Source organism: Arvicanthis niloticus, chromosome 5 (assembly GCF_011762505.2).
Source record: "Arvicanthis niloticus isolate mArvNil1 chromosome 5, mArvNil1.pat.X, whole genome shotgun sequence".
NCBI lineage: Eukaryota > Metazoa > Chordata > Mammalia > Rodentia > Muridae > Arvicanthis > Arvicanthis niloticus.
In genome coordinates, this window is record NC_047662.1 from 17,377,759 (window position 1) to 17,396,051 (window position 18,293).

General features: G+C 51.8%; 1 protein-coding gene across 1 annotated transcript in view; it reads right to left on the reverse strand.

The window, feature by feature from the left end:
• The window catches only part of LOC117708381 (basement membrane-specific heparan sulfate proteoglycan core protein), a 99,227-nt gene that overhangs the window by 60,394 nt on the left and 20,540 nt on the right, over positions 1–18,293 (reverse strand). The window contains exons 2-5 of the mRNA XM_034501976.2: positions 6,494–6,629; positions 5,267–5,311; positions 387–496; positions 239–297 (exon numbers count right to left, since the gene is read on the reverse strand). Coding sequence (XP_034357867.1) covers positions 239–297; positions 387–496; positions 5,267–5,311; positions 6,494–6,629 — 350 coding nt within the window. The remainder of the gene's footprint in view (positions 1–238; positions 298–386; positions 497–5,266; positions 5,312–6,493; positions 6,630–18,293) is intronic.

The window sequence follows — 18,293 nt, forward strand, 5'->3', positions numbered from 1 at the left end:
TCCGCACACCTCTGTCAAGTTCCTGCGTGACACCCAGCCCTCTACTTTGGGCAGCCTGTTCTGAAGGTAGAGCCATTTCTGGTACTGGATACCCCACCTCTGCTTTCTGAATTCCCATCAAAAATGACCCACTCCTCCAGACCCTCCTCGACCTGTTCTTGGTACTCAGGCCCCCTCCCATCCTTGTCCACTCCTTCTGGTTGCCTCCACCCTTCCCATCCTGAGGAATCCATCTCACTTGATAAACACCACACTGACAATCTGGTCTCCGGGGATCTTCAAGTACTCGGACTCCAGCTGTGGGGGACACACCACCATTAGATGCCTCCCGCATTGCCCTGCCACCCCCGGGGAGTTCCCAACCCCAGGTATTCTTTCTCATGTACCGTGTCTACCACAGCGTCTGACACCTCTCGGAACTCCTTGGCACCTGCATCTTCCAGCTGGGGGCTGTACTCAATGGACCGAGTAAAATTTACCAGAGCCCGGAAATAGACTATGGAAGAGAAGGTGGGGGAAGTCATGGTGAAGGGCCACGACAGCCTGGCAGATGGGAGCCCGGCAGGCAGGCCGTACATAAGAGGTTGGACCCCCACACAGGCTGACACCTGTGTATCCACAGAAAGGTCCAGCACTGCTTGTCAGAACACAGCCCACAGCAGCCTGAAAGGCCTGTCCAGGGCTCAGAGAAGGCTGGGCAGGAAGCAGTCATTTGCAGGCGCTGGCTAGTATGAGGATCACCGCTTTCTTGTGATGTGTTTTCCAGACAGTTCTTCATCCTCTGGACTTAGCTCAGCAGCCATACTCTCTAAGATGACCGCCTTGGCTGCCCTGGAGGCTACGTGGCCACCACTCTGGGCTCTCACAGAACCTTTGCTTCCCAAACTGCGAACCTTCCTTCCCTCCGTGCATCTGCACCCGGCACCACAGTGACTAAGGCCTAGACTCAGCTACTTCACACGCTGGCCCGCCTCAATGAAAGTCTCATTCCTTCTTCAGGAAATGTGGGGGTGAGGGAGTCAAAAGCACTCACATCCCAAGGCTGCCACAGGAGTAAGGGACTCTTGGCTTCCCGTACTGCTCCTGTATGCAGAGCCAGCACTTGGGACTGAGAAGTGTGGTCACCCATCACCCTGCCCCACCAAAGCAGGAGCTCCATGAGGAATTGAGGAACCCACCCGGGCATGGCCCAAGTGCTTATCTGTGAGTCATGGTCAAAGAAACTCATGTCGATCTGCTGTGACTGTAACATACAACTACTGTTTCCTTCAGCGACAGATGGATACAGCACAGATTATAGCCAGTTGCAAGCCTGGTCCCCAGCTTGTCGCACTACTGGAAGGTAGGAAACTTTCTAGCGAGTGTTCTTATACAACAAAGCCATCTCTCCAGCCTCTGGTTGTTTTGTTGTTGGGAAGTGGAGCCTACTGGGTGGAAGTTAGGTCACTGAGGGTCCAGCCTTCCAAGGGATATTGAGACTCAGCCCTTCTTCTGTCCTCTCTCTCTCTCTCTCTCTCTCTCTCTCTCTCTCTCTCTCTCTCCTTCTCAGACACTAGTAGGTGAACCAGACTCCTCTGCTAAACACTTCCACCATAGTATACTGTACCAGCACAGGCCCAGAACAGAGCCAAATGGCCTTGTTCTGAAGCTCTTGAAACTGTGAACCAAAGTAAATCTTTCTTCCTTCTACACTTATTACCTCTAGTGTTACATCACAGTGACAGACGGACGGGTGGCACAATGTTCTTGAGGTGGAAATGTGGATTGAGTTTTCTAGTGGCAGGTGAGTCAGACATTTGTATGTATACATACATGTGCACCCATTTGCGAATACACATAGCATCTGACAAACACATACAAATCTAGCAGACGCCAGACAAATAATAACCAAATCTGTCTATATAACATGCCTACATTACACAGAGAGTGGTGTGTATACACACAAACACACACACCCGCACACACACGTTTCCAATTATTTCTTCATGTGTGTGTGGGGGAGTGTGTGTGTGTGATGTATATGCAAGCAGGTACACATGCCCATGAGCACAAAGAGGCCAGAAGAAGACATGGAGGGAGTGTCTTGTTCTATCAGTCCACCTTTTTTCCTTGAGCTGAGGTCTCTCACTGAACCTGAAGCTAGGTTGGCAGCCAGCAAGCCCTAGAGATCCTGTCTCTGCTCCTATTACAGAGCCCAGGAGCCATGACAGCCTTTTGAACACAAATGCTCGGGACTTAAACTCAGGGTCTCATGCATAGGCAGCAAATGTTCTTTTGTTTTCAAGACAGGGTCTCATATGTAGCCCTGACTGTCCTGAAACTTACTATGTAAACCAAGCTGGCCTTGAACTCAGAGATCCAGCTGCCTTTGCTTCCCTAGTGCTGGGATTAAAGGTATTCACCACCATGGCCAGCCCCGCAACTGCTTTTATTCAATAGAGCCACTTTTCCAGCCTGTTTGTCATTGTCTGGGACAGGGTCTCAGATTCTGGGCTAGTCTTGGTTTGTAGTCAAGGTTGACTATGAATGTCTTTTCTTTTTTCCCAAGCAGGGGAAGGAGGGATAGGGTCTCATGTAGCCCAAAATAAGATCAAATTCAATATGTTTCCAAGGATAATTCAATATGTATCCAAGGATGAGCAAACTTCTGATGCTCCTGCCCCTTCCCCCAGAATGCTGGGATCAAAGGCATGTGCTACCACACTCAGCCTCCCAATAATTTTTTTAACACTATCATGTACAAGATATTTCAGTGTACTCATGAGTTTCAGCACAGGTTACGAGTATCAGGTTACTAAGAGTCACCAAGTTATCTGAAGTGTGTGCACGGTGCTCAGAACACTCCCTGACATGTCACCATGTGGAGGTAGGGCAGCTCACTAGCTAATGACCCAACTGCTTCAGCAGAATGGCCCCCAATGGCCGGTGACATTTCTGAACTCTAAAGTTGCATCTGTAACCCGAGGCCAACCCGAGCATCCCAAGGGCTGCTGTGAGGATCCACATGGTTCCTGGAGCACAACAAGGGAGCACGGTTGACAATGATTGTTAATGGACAAGCCCTAGATGAGAAAAGCATTCAGGTAAGAAGCAGTATGAATGGCCTACTGTGTGCTGGGTGTTCTAGGACAGGGGTACAGCAATGCACTCATCAAATGGAAGTTCCCAACCCCAGGGAGATCATCTTCTAGTTGGAGGAAAACGGAAATAAACCAAAAGGGTAAGAATGTGTGGACAATAGGAATTAGGGGCTGAATTAGGGGCTGGGGAGAGAGCTGCTAGGGTGGGAGAGCATAGTTTTCCACAGGGCTTCAGGGAAGGGGTCTCTTTAAAGGAAAGGGGTGAGCCACGGGCAGTGTCTGTGGGAAGACACTGTATACAGGGGAACGGACAAGTGCCAAGGTCCCGAGACTGAAGAGTTCGTGTGACATCTGGTCAGTTGGGAGGTGACTTCTACTTTACTCTCCATCTCTTGGGCCTAGAGGTTCACAGCCCCCAACCCAGGGTATTCTCCCTCTATGGCTCCTTGAGCTCCTTGGGGTTCTGGGCCGGGCGCAGGAGTAGATCCTACACTGTCAGGGCTTGCTTGTGTCTGCTCTGAACCACAGCCAACGATGGGGCCGGGCTCCTGGGTGCTGAGTAGGTGGGGCTTGTGGGCGGAGTGTGGGGCTGTGAGCGCCACCACAGAGGCTTCTTGTGTGCAAGCACAGAGGCCCATTGAGAGCCCCCACCCCGGCCCCTGGCCTCAGCCCACAGCCAAGTTCGGGTGAGGAGGCCAGGCCTCTGCCCAGGAATGTGCCCACTCCTGAGGAGAGTGTCAGAGTGCCACAAAGCCCCTTTCTACCAGGGCCTGGGAAGGGCTAGAGTCCTCCAGCCTGACCCCTCTCCTTGTCCCAAAGCAGAGGCAAGGCAGGGCAAGCACCCCGGGTGGGTAGGCAGCTTGTGCCGAGGCCCCACCCAGACTGAGATGGCTGGACCTGTAAGGCCGCCTTGGGAAGGGAGGACGGGGTGCTCTGGGTATCTGCCCTGACCAGGCCTCCTCCACCTGACCTCCTGACCCTAGCAAAAGCATTCATGAGATCAGAGGAGGAGAGGAGGAAGATTAAGCTGCCCTGAATCGTGGTGAGAGGCATACACCCCTAACCTCTAGTGGGCACCCCAGCTCCAAGCATCCACTGCTGCTCAGCAGAGTCCTCATCATGACTGGGCTGAGTCTCCAGGTTGGGATCCCTTAGCTGGGCAGCAAACCAGCCTGTACAGAGGTTCAGACAAGCTGTTTCCAACTCCAGAGCCTGGCTGCATCCTGGGCACCACCAGTAGAGGAAGAACATCAGTGCCCCAGCACCATGTTCCAATCTGGAGCCCTGCTGAGGAGGCCCACAGACTGGCCTGGACTCAACTGGGAGGCCTCTGGCCTCTTGTGTGACTCTTGGCCAAGGTGGGCTGGACAGAGGACCACAATGAGAAAAGAAACACTGGATATCAAGGATGAGCTGGGAGGGAAGTCTGCAGGACAATGACAGACAGGCAGGGAGAGCTGAACCAGCAAAGGAGACAGAGGACCAGAGACACCAAGGAAGGGACTCAGAAAGCAGAGTGAACCCGACAGCCGAGAATGTCGAGGCAGTGGCGAAGATGAGGGGGACAAGGGGAGAGGGAGAAGGAAAAGACGGGTAGAGGCAGAGCTAGGGAGTCAAGGAGAGAGTGGACAGAAGTTACCACAGGGATAGTGAAATGGGTAGTCACAGCAGGATGCCAAATGGGAGGAAAGGCTGACAGGCACGTTAGGAGAGGAGTGAGGTAGAGCTAGGCGTGGTCTGTGAAGGATGTGGTCCAGATGAAGCTGGAAGAAGCTGAGAAAGCTGCAGGTGTGCAAGTCTGCAAGGGACATCCCAGGGGCTGGGTTCTAGTGTCAAGTCAAGGGGGACAACCCAAGCATGGCCTTATCAGAGTCAGGGCAGCCATCCTTGCCTACATTGGAAGGGCATCAGCCCTGGGTAAGCCAATATGATACGTACACACCAAGACCTTGGGCATCAGGATGCACACCTGTGTCTCCCAGATGGGACTAATTAAGCCCAGCTGGCCATACCCCAAGGGCAGCCAGCTGTGCAGAGTTGAGGCTGGAGGGTTCAGGGCCATCGGCTCACACAATTGCCATTCAGCAGGAAGGAGACCATCTCCACAGGGGCCTTGGGTCTTTTGCCAAGAGATGAGGCCTCTGCAAACCAACAGGCCTGCTCTGGGGATTCCCTCAGCAACTTACCCATCTGGTAGTCCCCGCTGCCCACGTCTCCACTGCCGAGGCCATCTGCAAGAAAAAGTGAGACTTAACTCAGCAACAACAAATACTCACTGAGCAGCAACATGGTACCAGGCACTGTAAGCTCCTGGCCCAGTGGTGAAGATTGTTTGAACACAGAACAGTGACTCCACCTACTAACATGCCTAGTTAGCTTGGAGGCCTCAATCGTAGCATATGACTTGGGGTCCCAAATTCCAGGACCCATCTGTCCAATGGGTGGGGCAGAGGAGCCAGATCAGCCTGACCTCCAAATGGGGACAAGGAGGAGGTTAGGTGGAGAGATGACAAGTGTCCCTTACTGTGAACTGTCAACTCTTCTCCATTGGTCCTGTTAGCTCCAGGCTGCAGAGGGGAGTGGGAGTCAGTCTAGGGTCAGAGAGATGGGCTGATCCCTGGGATCATAAGGCCATGGGTTCAGGACATACACACCCACATCTTTTTTTGTTTGTTTGTTTTTTTCTTCTAGTGTGTGTATGTTTGCGATCACATGTGTGCCACCGTGAGCACGGGGAAGCACTGGTTCCTTCTATGATGTCAGTTCTAGAGATTGAATCGAGGTCATGAGATTTGGCGGCAAGCACCTTACCCGCTGAACCACCTCGCCAGCCCTAGTCTATTAGTGTGTATGTTGTTCTTAAAATAAGATTTATTACGCCGGGCGGTGGTGGCGCATGCCTTTAATCCCAGCACTTGGGAGGCAGAGGCAGGCGGATTTGAGTTCGAGGCCAGCCTGGTCTACAGAGTGAGTTCCAGGACAGCCAAGGCTACACAGAGAAACCCTGTCTCCAAAAACAAAACAAACAAACAAAAAAGATTTATTTATTTATTTTATGTATATGAGTACACTGTATCTTCTTCAGACACACCAGAAGAGGGCATTGGGTCCCATTACAGATTGTGAGCCACCATGTGGTTGCTGGGAATTGAACTCAGGACCCCTGGAAGAGCAGTCACTGCTCTCTCATTTATGACAGGCTGGCCTCAAACTCATGTATAATAGAGGCTAGCCTTGAACTTCTGATCCTCCTGCCTCCACCTCCTAAGTTCAGGAATTAAGTAGGTGTACCACCACACTCAATTTATGGGCTGTCTCTTGAGGTCCTACCTGGGGTGACTTTCACTGAATTTTCTGAAGCCAGAACTGTTCCTGGAAACCCTCCATCCCTACTAGAAGGACACATGGCTCACCTCCCGATGCATCATCAGCCAGCAGGTCCTCATCATCAGAGAGGTATGAGTAGGTCCAGCCATACCGGCCCGCTGTGACAGTCTCTGTGTCCTCAGGCAGGGAAAGGCCATCATAGGCCCTCAGCCCGTGTGTTACCTATGGGAAATGACAGCCCATGTGTTACCCTCTCCTGTTAACTGCTAAACTCTAGGGCCCTTCTCCTCATTTCAGACAGGACCCAACATCCATCCCAATAGCCCCCCACAGTTGTTAGATTCATTATGGCTAAGAGAACCAGGAGGAGTCAGTCACTTTTTGTGTGACCAACCCCTGGAAGCCTCAGAGCCCAAGGTGCAGATTCTCAGGGACTCTTTGGATAAAGCAGACAGCAAGGGGAAGATCATTTGGTAAAAGGTGGCTTTGTTGTCTTTGGAGAATTCGAGGGACACCAAGGACACAAGAGTAGGCAAGGGGACATTAGGTAACCTGGAGAGACATGAGCAGGTAGAAGAGTGGCCAGTTTAAGTGTGGAGGGGACAAGGGCAGAAGTGAGAGAACTGATGGAGATTTCTGTGACAGTTCCTCCCTCCTCGGGCCCTTGGCCTTCACCACTAAGGTCTGGTATCCAAGCCTGGCTGCAGGCAGCACAACACATTCCTCTGCTCAGAACATGTAAAGCCCTGCAGCTAAATGCTTGTGTCTAAGCGGAGGCAAGACAGACATCAACTCCCCACGACCTCAGGCTAATGCTAAGCTCAAGTGCATCTGAGGCATCTGTCCTGGGAAAGCGAGGGGGAGGTGCGGGGCAGCGGCATAGCACAAGGCTAAGCAAGAGGTCCAGGGACCCATGGCCTAGGCTCCCAAGAAATGGCTGTGGGCAGCAAACACCTGCATCCGCTTGGACAATATCTAGATGTTTTCAAAGGCATTGTCCAGGTAACTAAGAGGAAAACACCCAGGAAGCCCAAAGGCTGGGAGGCCCCAGGCACAGGAATTCAGTATTCAATGACCCCAGAACAGTCCAGAATCCCTGGTGAAAGGGCTTCAGGCTCTGCGGTGTCTGGACAGAGGGACACAGTTCCTTGTGAAACCCCAATTCTATACAGTCCATGTCCCCTAGGCCTAAAGCTACAGGGCCTTCTGCCACAATGTCCTTCTTTGTCTGGTTTCTGGAACCAACTCTTGTTATCCTTACATCTTCGTTACTTAGCCATCACCCCTCTAACTGCCCAGTAACAAAAAGGCAGAATTAGCCTGGTGTATCGGCTCACACCTATAATCCCAACACTTAGGATAGGGGCAGGAGAATCAGTTCAAGGTCAACGTTGGCTGCATAGCTAAGTGGAGGCCAGTCTGGGTTACCTAAGACCTTGTCTTAACCACACACACACACACACACACACACACACACACACACTTATGAGCAAACTGCTGGTCTCTTCTTCACTCTGTGTGGCACCCTCTCCCACCCTAGGTTCCCATAAGTAGACACAAAGTCCCTAGGTCTGTCTTATCTGCTGCCAGTTGATCCGCAGAGGAGCTGAGATTCATCCTAACTGCCAGGCACAACCATCATCTGGGGTGTGTGTGTGTGTGTCCGGGACTGAGCCAACTTGATCACTTTGTGTTTGCCTGGCTGCTGAGCCTTGGGTAAGAGCTGTACTGCCCTCACCTGACACCCTGGTATGACCTACTGTCTGATCCTCATAGCCAAAGAGCCATGCTGCCACCTGATCCTTCTCTCCCGACCACAGGGTAGCCGAAGGCTTGCAGATTATGTCCCTATGCATGCAGGTATGTAACCTCAGAATCTCCAGGACCAGTAGGCTAACATGGTGGGACACCAGTACTCAAGAGGCAAAAGCAAGAAGGTCATGAGTTCAAGGCCAGCAGGGGCCTTATTGAGTCCCTGCCCCCCCTTCCCCAAAAAAGAGGGAAAAAAACCCAAAGTGTGTTGTCTAGGGTATGTCTCAGTGGTTCACTAACAGAGCACTTGTCTTCCTCACGCGTGCAGGGTTAATGTTCCCAAGTACCATCGCCAAAACACAAACCAAAAGCAGGACCATCCTTCAGGGCTGGTGAGATACAGATTACTGGCCCCTTCTCAGCACCTCGGAGGCAGCTTCTCCTCCCCTGTTTGACAGAGCTGTGCACACTATACCCAGGAGATTCTGAGAGGAACACAAGACCATAGGCTCTGCTTCCTTCCCTGTCTGGGAGTAGAGGTGGGTGGACGGTTAGTCTTGAGCAGGCCTTGATTGACACCAGGGGACTTAAGAGGCTAGAGGGGGGCAGAGACACTGATTAGGGGCACTGGAGCTTTGAGAAAGGGCATACTTGGGTCCTCTCCAGGTAGGAAAAGTCGCCGTGTTATGGTCTCACACTCCCAATCCCGTTTGAGCAAGGCTATGGGGGCTAAGCACGAGGTACACAGATTCCTGGCACCACTTAGACACTGCTGTCTGGAAAGGAAACTCTTGCTGCTAAGCAAGATCCAGGGCTTCTTGTAGGGAGGAAGGGGGGGTGGGAGGTGGGGCGGAGCAGCCTGGAACCGGACAGGAAATAGCAAAGTGAGATTCGACAAGAAAAAACATGCCAGGAACACACATCTGCAGGAAGACCAAGGGTACAGGGCACTGAGTCAGAAGTCCCTCAGCCCCAGACACCCAGGTTGACAGTGCCAGCTGCTCTCCCCTGTAGCTTCCTCCCCAGTATCTGAATATGCAGCGGTATCCAGGGCCCTCAGGGAGAGACAAGACAGCCAGGGGCAGAGACTTCATTTGCAAAAAGCTATCCATGCAACTGGCAGCTGTGTTTCACATCTGGGAGGAAAAATGAAGCCAGAGGGAAAGAGGCTCTGGAAAGAGCAGAGTGGGTCTGGACACCTGATGGTAGAAGAGTCTGGGAGCTGGCCAGGCCTTTCCTTGGGACAGTCAAGGATGGCAGAGCCAGCACTCACTCGCAGAGTGCTCCCTGCACACCAGGACCACCCGAAGCTGGCTGCAGGTGCTGAAGGGAAGGAACCAGGCAGAGAAAGATGGGCTTAGCTCCAGGAGCTGGAATTTACCCTGGTAGTCTGGTTCCCAGTCCTACCCTCTCACTAGTGAGTGCTAAGGATCTTGAGAGTCCCCCTTAGATCCCCTCTCAGTACCAATGCACATCATCCAGAGAATTCCAGCTTACAAAGACCCTCTGAGGTGGTGAAGTAGTGGTGTGAGGCTCTTCCACACAGACCTTGTTTAAATCGTCATGGGGCTAACCTGTGCTTCATGCTGTGCACTGAACAGCCTGGGCTAGACCTCACAGAGGCTGCAAGGCCAAACAGGATAGCAGTACCAGAATGCCCAGGGCTACCATACTCCATCTCCAACCTGACCCAGTCCCTTGAATGGCCGGCCCAAGGGGATGCTGGGCTGGCAGCAGCCTGGGCCTGTGCAAGTGTGTTCCTTAAGTCCTAAGGAGGGCCGTGGGTAATTCCAAGGTCAGAGGCAGAAATAGAACCCAGGCTTCCTGCCCTGTAGCCTGTCTCCGGCCATGCAGGAGCCCTGCTTCCTCCCAGAGGAATGGGAGTACTCAGGCAGGACTAGAGGGAGATCTGAGCCAGCAAGGAAGGAGCCAAGCTGAGAGGGGGATTTTCCAGACCTGTAGGTTGCTGGGGGAAGGGGAGTGGCTGACTCATGCAAACCAAGGCCAAAGTCTACTTCTAACGTTCTGGGAGTAACTCCTTGAGGCAAGGATATAGGCAGAGTGGCCACCAGTGACAGCTATTCTCTGAACCCAAAGCAGGTGGCCAAACAAGAACTTCTGGGAGGCAGCAGTCTCAAGCCCTGAGTGTGTGTCCAGGTTTTCCTGGTGAGAACAAGGGACGCACGGAGATATCTCTAGATCCAAGGCCTATAGAGGTCCAGAGAGACAAGGAAAGGAGGGACAGAAAGTAGGCCATACTCTGTAGCATCCATGAGGCTTTGGAGGGAGTCAAGGTTGTCAGAGCGAAGAGACATATAAGGCATAGAAACCAGAGAAGGCCTAGAACATGGGGACACCACAGGTACAGAGAGGACAGAGCCTGTGGGGCTTCCACAGTGTTGCGTGTGTGAACCTTTCAAAGGTTTTTATCATAGACTGCTTCTAAGACTGCTCGGATCAAAGCTGCACCCACAAGGACACAATAAGAGGGGACACTAAGAGCCAGAGGGGCTAGGGAGGTGGCCCAGTGAGAAAGATGCTTGCTGACCAAACATGAGGACCTGAGTTCAGATTCTACACACACACACACACACACACACACACACACACACAGAGAGAGAGAGAGAGAGAGAGAGAGAGAGAGAGAGAGAGAGAGAGACTTCATGAAGTTTCTCTCAAGCCAAACCCTTCCCACACACTATGTAGAGTAGCCATTCATCCTTATAGCAACCCCATAGGCCAGATGTTACAGTGACACCAATTCTGTACCTGCAAAAAGGGAAAAATCCAAAACTCCCTTCATCTATTCCTGGAAACAGGATCCCACTGTGTTGCTCAGGCTGGCCTAGACTCTCCTGCCCCAGCCTCCCAAGGGCTGGGTCCATAAGCATGTTCAACCATACCTTGGGTTTTGCTTTTTTTTTGGGGGGGGGAGGGGGGAGGTTATTTTGTTGTTTTGTTTTTGTTTGAGACAAGGTTTCCCAGACTGGCCTTAAACTCACTATGCAGAAGACAAGAATGACCTAGATAGATTTCACGATCCTCCTGCCTCCAGCCCCACAACGTTGGAATTACAGGCAGAAGACATTGTGCCCAGTATGATTTTGTTTTTGTTTGTCTTTGAGACAGGGAGTCACTGTGTAGCCCTGGCTGGTCTGGAACTCACTATGTAGATCAGGCTGGCCTCAGACTTAAGATTTTCTTGTCTCCACCTCTCAAGTACTGGGTTTTAAGGCTTGAGACACTGAAACCAGCTGAACTTCGTGATTTCTGTAGCAATGTTCATGTGTTTGATTGCGGGGCATGGCCCCAGGTCCAACAGAGGATGTCACCTCACAACTGTCAAGTGCTCTGTATCTCCTGTCTCAAACTTCTGGATTCCAAACTATATCCAACCCTCATCCATCCTGCCTCTGGGAATTATTTCCATTTTACAAAAGAGGATGAGGTTCAGAGAGGACAGTGTGCACCTACGACCAGGCAGGTGAGTACCTACCTACTGCTAAGTATTGTGGACAGTAAGTGTTGAAATGGGTACCACACAGGGAGGACAGAGAGGAAGTGAGGGTGGGTGTGGCTGAGGCAAGGGAGGAAGGTGGGGTGTGAGCTCCCTGTCTGGGCTCACCTCCTGGTTTGGAATGAGGGTTAAGTGACAGAGCCTAGACTAGGGTGAGCCACAGAGCTGGATTTCTGCTCCAGCTACCTGCCAGCTCTGGGGCTAGCCGAGGGTGGGGAGTGGGGTGGGAGAGGGGTTCTCTAGAGACATTCTTCACATGCCTCGGGTGGCCAGCTCCCGACCTTTGTCTTCATGGCCTAGGTCTGGAACTGAGCCCCCTCCAACCCCACAGCTGGTCAGGAAGTTCTGAGCCCCCTCCCCGCTCCAAGCAGTCCCCAGGGTGGCTATGGCTGCCCAGGGCAAGACTCCAGGCATCTGGGGCTGGAGTGAGCTCACCTCATCAGAATCCAGAGACAGTGGGGGTGGGTCTGACCACTTGCCTCCTTCTCCCATGGTCCACAGCCCCAAACCTCAGCCCCTCTGCCATGATGCAGATTCCTAGGAAGACCTCCTACAAGTACCACTTCCCCAGCTCCAGCTCAGCCCATAGAGACGGCCAAGATGACCCCTCCCCGCTGCCCAGTGTCCTGTTGAGGGCAACAGACAGCAGAGGGGAAAGGAATCTGTCAGGGCAGCAGTTTGCAGAGCAAACTGCCAGGGGCGGGTGAACAGAACACAAAAGCCCAAAGGCCTTTAATCCCCTGGCAGTCTGAGAGGGGCGCCGGCCGGAAGAGAGGTGGCTGTGCCTTCTCTGGCAGACCCATGTGCCCGTGCCGCTCGGGAAGACTGCCAGCTTCTCACACTTGGGCCCTCAAGGCGGCAGTAGGACTTCTGCCAGCCGCTCAGCTGGGAAGAATCACTCCCCCAAAGGAGGACAAGGGTTGACAGAGTGCCGCTGTGCATGGACAGGGTGCTGACCTCAGGACTTTAAGGGACATAGAAACACTTACATTCATATCAAGTAACGGAAACTGCAACTCACCTGTAAGGAGACTAGACACAGAGAGGTAAAGTAACCTGCCAAGGACACACAGCTAATGGCAACTATATTTGAAACTCGGTGCCAGGTGGTGGTAGCGCATGCCTTTAATCCCAGCACTTGGGAGGCAGTCGGATTTCTGAGTTTGAGGCCAGCCTGGTCTACAGAGTGAGTTCCAGGATAGCCAGGACTACACAGAGAAACCCTGTCTAGAAAAACAACAACAACAACAAAAAAAAAAAAAAAAAAAAAGAAAAGAAAAGAAAAAAGAAAAAAAAAAAAAAAAAAAAGAAAAAGAAAGACAGAAACTCAGGGATCTCTGCTTACCTGCTCTTACTAGCTTGGCAAAAGGGGCCGGGAGACCCCTGCTTGACCCCTGACACCTGCTCCCCTTGAGGCCTGGGATCTGGGAAAGGCTGCATTCCAGCCTAGGCACTAGGGAGCACCAGCCAGGGCACTAGGAAGTAATAGGAGGATCAGGGATTGTGGTAAAAGCCCAGGGAGCAGGAAGTTAGGGATGGAAGCTTTAAGATGTAGCTTTGAACAGCATCCATGGCCTGCTCCTTTTCCTTTTAGCAGCTTCAGGGGGTCCCCATCATCCATACACAAGATTTCTGGGGGTCCCCATCATCCAAGCACAAGATTTCAGGGAGTCCCCATCATCCATGCACAAGATTTCAGGGGGTCCCCATCATCTAAGCACAAGATTTCACGGGGTCCCCATCATCTAAGCACAAGATTTCTGGGGGTCCCTATCATCCAAGCACAAGATTTCAGGGAGTCCCCATCATCCATACACAAGATTTCTGGGGGTCCCCATCATCCAAGCACAAGATTTCAGGGAGTCCCCATCATCCATGCACAAGATTTCTGGGGGTCCCCATCATCCAAGCACAAGATTTCTGGGGGTCCCTATCATCCAAGCACAAGATTTCTGGGGGTCCCCATCATCCATGCACAAGATTTCTGGGGGTCCCCATCATCCAAGCACAAGATTTCAGGGAGTCCCCATCATCCATGCACAAGATTTCTGGGGGTCTCCATCATCCATGCACAAGATTTCAGGGGGTCCCCATCATCCATGCAAGGTCCACACCAGCCCACTTCAGTTGCTGTGTGCGCCAGGAAAGTGGTGACTTTTATTGCTATCTTGCTTTGTTTGTTTTTTTTAAAAATCATTTTACTTTATTTTATTTTTTTGAGACATTTTCACTATAAACCCCTGGCTACTCTGAAACTGTACAGCCCAGGCTGGACTAAAACCTGCAGGGAATCCTCCTGTCTCAGCCTTCGGAGTATTGGGATGACAGATGTACACCACTGTGCCTGGCGGGCAAGTGGAGCCTGGAGCCTGGAGAAGGGAGGACAGGGAACTCTGAAGCTAGCTAGCCTTACTCTGGGAGGCCCTGAGGTGCTCACCGCCTCAGCATCCTTCTCACACAGCTAGGCTGGCATCTATGCCTATTTGCTTCTGACCAGACAGGACGGAACGCATGAGTTCCCTGGATCTCGGGAGACTTGGAAGTGAGGTAGGGAGAGCCAAACCTGGCACTCAGTCAGACACCTTGATTTCAGGCCACCATGCCACATTCTAGATCGGTGGCCTTGGTTTCCACAACGACCGAGAGGTCACCAGCCAGACATACCCAGTAAGATTGAATTCAAATCACCTCAAACTCCACTTCCTGAGTTCTAATCTGCTGGACCGACAACATAAAGGGGTGAAGCAAACCAGGTGTGACGTGTAGGCCTGTAATCTCAACACTGGGGAGACAAAGGCAGAGGGGCACAGGACTACTGTGAGTTAGGGACTAGCCTGATCTACATAGTGAGTTTCAGACCAGTGGGATGCACAGCAAGACCCTGACTCAACATCATCAAAAACAAGAGCAGGGGATTATGGGTCAGCTGATAGAGTATTTGCCCAGCATGGACAAAGCCCTTACGTTTAACTGCCAGGACCATATAAACTGGGTATGCTGGAGTACCCCTGTAATTCCAACACCTGGGAGGCAGAAGCAGGAGAATCAGGAGTTCAAGGCCATCCTCAGTTATGTAATGAGTTTGAGGCTAGCCTGGACTACATGAGCTCTCTAAGCCCTGTGGGGTCCAGACCACCAACCTAGTGATGACTACACAGTATCACAAGGGGTGTGACATGGAAGGACAGGGGCTGGGGGTACACAGAGTGGTCCCCCACTTAGCAAGGGAGTAGAGGGAACTGATTTTGAGAAGTTTGGTGGAGTGAAGTGGACTAAGGGTATAGGCTCAAAGTAGAAGGGCATGCTGGGTTCAGAGGCACTTGGGGAGGGCCTGTGGCATACGATGGGGCAGGAGGGGGCTTGCAGAGGGGCATGCATGAAGTAGAGGCCATCAGGGAAGCCATGCCTGGGCTTTCCCACTTCCAAGTGCTTGGCCCTCAGCTGCCCTGTGAACTCTGAAGGCTCTCACTCTCCACACACCCTACACTCCCTGTAGACTCCTAAAAACATCCCAAGAATGGGCCTCTCCTGGAGGCTGGAGTGCTCCCCCATAGCTCCAGGGAGCACCCAGGAATCTCTTTGGGAAGTGCTCCCACCTCACACTCATGTCAGGTATGGTCAAGGCTGCCAGTGAGAACAGCTTCCAGACAGAGCTGCCCAGAAGAAAGGTCCCTGGGGGCTGAACACTGCCAAGCACAGCCGGTGCCAACTGCCCACGGCGTTCACGTGCCACCTCCTGTTCACAGCCTGCCTCACATCTCAGGTTCGCTGGCTCCTGGCACTCCTGCTGCTGTGGGACACTTGCCTGTCTGTAGGATTCTGAGGCCAGCCCTACCTGGCTGGGCCTGTCCACGCCTGCAGACTTCTCTAAGGAGGCTGGGTTACAGTCCCCAAGCTTCCATTGAAACGAGACGCCAATAACGAGAATTGTATCAGGCCTTTTTGCTGCCTTCAACCCACCAAAGGGTGAGAAGAAAGGCCCTCACTATGATAACTGGTACATGGACAGACAGACAGACAGACACACATAGACACACACAGACACACACACACACACACACACACACACACACACACACACACACACACCTGCTAACCTCCTGTTCTTTCTTTCAGCTACATTGCCTTCTCCAGACTATCCAAAAAATGCCTAGCCTCTTCCTACCTCAAGGCCTTGGCACTTGCTATGCTCTCTTCTTTGGTCCCTGTACCCACACATTCTATCAGTCACTCCTCTCTTACCCCGGTTTCTGCTCAAATGTCACCCTTTAGAGACCTGTCCAGGCCACACTCCAGGTATGGAATCCATGCTAGCTCCCTCTCACGTTTTTCCCATTCCCCTGGCTCTCACTCACTGGCTACTCCATTCTGTTGGCACATTTATCTGTCCATCCTCCCCTCCACTAGAAGGTTCCACCACGACAGGGCCTCTGTCCCTGTGCCCTGTGCTCTGTCCATGGCAGGTACTCACCATAGTTGTTAAATTCAAGAATGGACAGGGGTGGGGTGTGCTACAGAGATGGCTCAATGGTTAGTGCTTCAGACATGGCTCAGCAGTTAAAAGCACCGAATGCTCTTCCAGAGGTCCTGAGTTCAATTCCCAGCAACCACATGGTAGCTCATAACCATCTGAAATGGAGTCTGGTGCCCTCTTCTGGTGTGTCTGAAGAGAGCAATAGTGTACTTATATAAAAAAAAAAAAAAAAAAAAAAAAAAAAAAAAAGACATTTTGTTCTTGCTGGTGACCTGAGTTTGGGTCCTAGCACCCACTCTGAAGTATAACTCCATCTTAGGGATTAGAACCTTCTGCATACACCTCCACCCTGGCACCTGCACTTATGTGCACATGCCCACATACATGTAATTAAAACAATAAAAGTAAATCATCTTAAAAATAAAATTTTGGGGATGGAGAAATGGCTCAGCTGTTAAGAGCACTGACTGCTCTTCCAGAGGTCCTGAGTTCAATTCCCAGCAACCATATGATGGCTCACAACCATCTGTAATGGGATCTGATGCCCTCTTCTGGTGTGTCTAAAGACAGCTACAGTGTACTCAAATCAATAAAAATAAATCTTTTAAAAATAAGTAAATAAATAAAATTTTCAGGGTTCCAGAGATGACTCAGAGGTTAAGTATTGGCTGTTCCTCCAGAGGACCTGGGTTCAATTCCCAGCAACCACATGGCAGCCCACAACTGTCTGTAATTCCTGTTCCAGGGGATCTGACACCCTCACATAGACACACATGTGGTCAAAACACCAATGTACATAAATAAAAATAAAATACATTTTTCAATCTATTTTTTCTTTTTTGTACATATATGTATGTGTGTCTGTGCGAGCACCTGCCATGTGCGGTACGGGAACCCAGGGAGGCCAAAAGAGAATGTTGGATCCCCTGGAGTTAGAGGTGATTATGAGCCTGCTTGATGTGGGTGCTGGAGTCTAAGCTCCAGAAGAGCAGAAAGTACTCTTAACCACGGAGTCATCCCAGTACAAACCACAAATTTAAAAAAAAGGGAAAGTGGGGGTGGGGATTTACCAGCAAAGAAACTGAGACTCTGAGAGCCAGCTTGCCCATAGTGACAGAGTTGTAAGACCTGAGACTTGAACTCAGGACCTGGGCACAAGCCTAGTAGGAACTCTGCATCACCTAGTCACACCACCTGGCATCTCTTTGTCCCTAATGCCTGGGCTTTCCTGCTAGATGCCCACTTCTGAGGGACAAGCGGTTACCAGCCTCTGAAGAGTATCCCAAGGAGCAGGCAGAGGGCTCAGAGGTGAGCAGAGCCAGCTCGCCAGCTCCAGGGCTTTGTTCAAGACAGCCAGGCAGCCAGTCTCTGGGAGGCTTTCAGTGTGGCTGCCGTGGGCATCCAGCACAGGAAAAAACAGGCTGAAGGGAAGCTCGACCCTGGGCCGAGGAGGCCAGCACCCCTGTCCTAGGATTTCCTCATCTGCCTGTGGGAGGGGAAGGAAGCAGCAGCAGGCTGGGCCCATAGATGCACCAATGGAAATGAGCAGGAGCCTCTGTGACCTCACAGCGAGTGTCCATTCCGGGCACAGTAGCCCTGGGACAGGAGGAGATAGCAGAACTATGCAGACAAGCGAACCCGCAAAAGCCTGGTGTACAGAAATGTATTTACCAATTCCCAAATGTGTGTGACTTGGAACTTTCCTCGCGGCAAAGCTCCTTCTGTCCTGAGTTTGATTCCCGGCACCCACATTGGGCCACTCACAACTAACTGCCTATAACACCAGGTCCAGAGGATCCCAATCTCACTCCCTCTGAGGTTCCTTCTGGCTTTAGCACACTCAAAACCTTAGGATTCTAAAACCCCAGCCTGTGTCTCCACCTCAGCAAAAGGAGGTCTGGCTATTGGGGGAGGAGAGCATTGATAAAATCGGGACAAGCCACGTCACCGAGCTGGGGGTCTCCCTACCCTTCCTGCCTCAGGCAAGATGAACAGGCAACAGCAAGAGAGAATGAATTAAATGTACATCAGAACCCAGGGAGGGCAGGCAGAGAAGCCTGCAGAGACACCCTTGTCGGAGAGCGGGTGCAGATTTCAACCTTCCCAGTGGTCCATGGGAAGGAGGAAACACTACCTGTCCAGG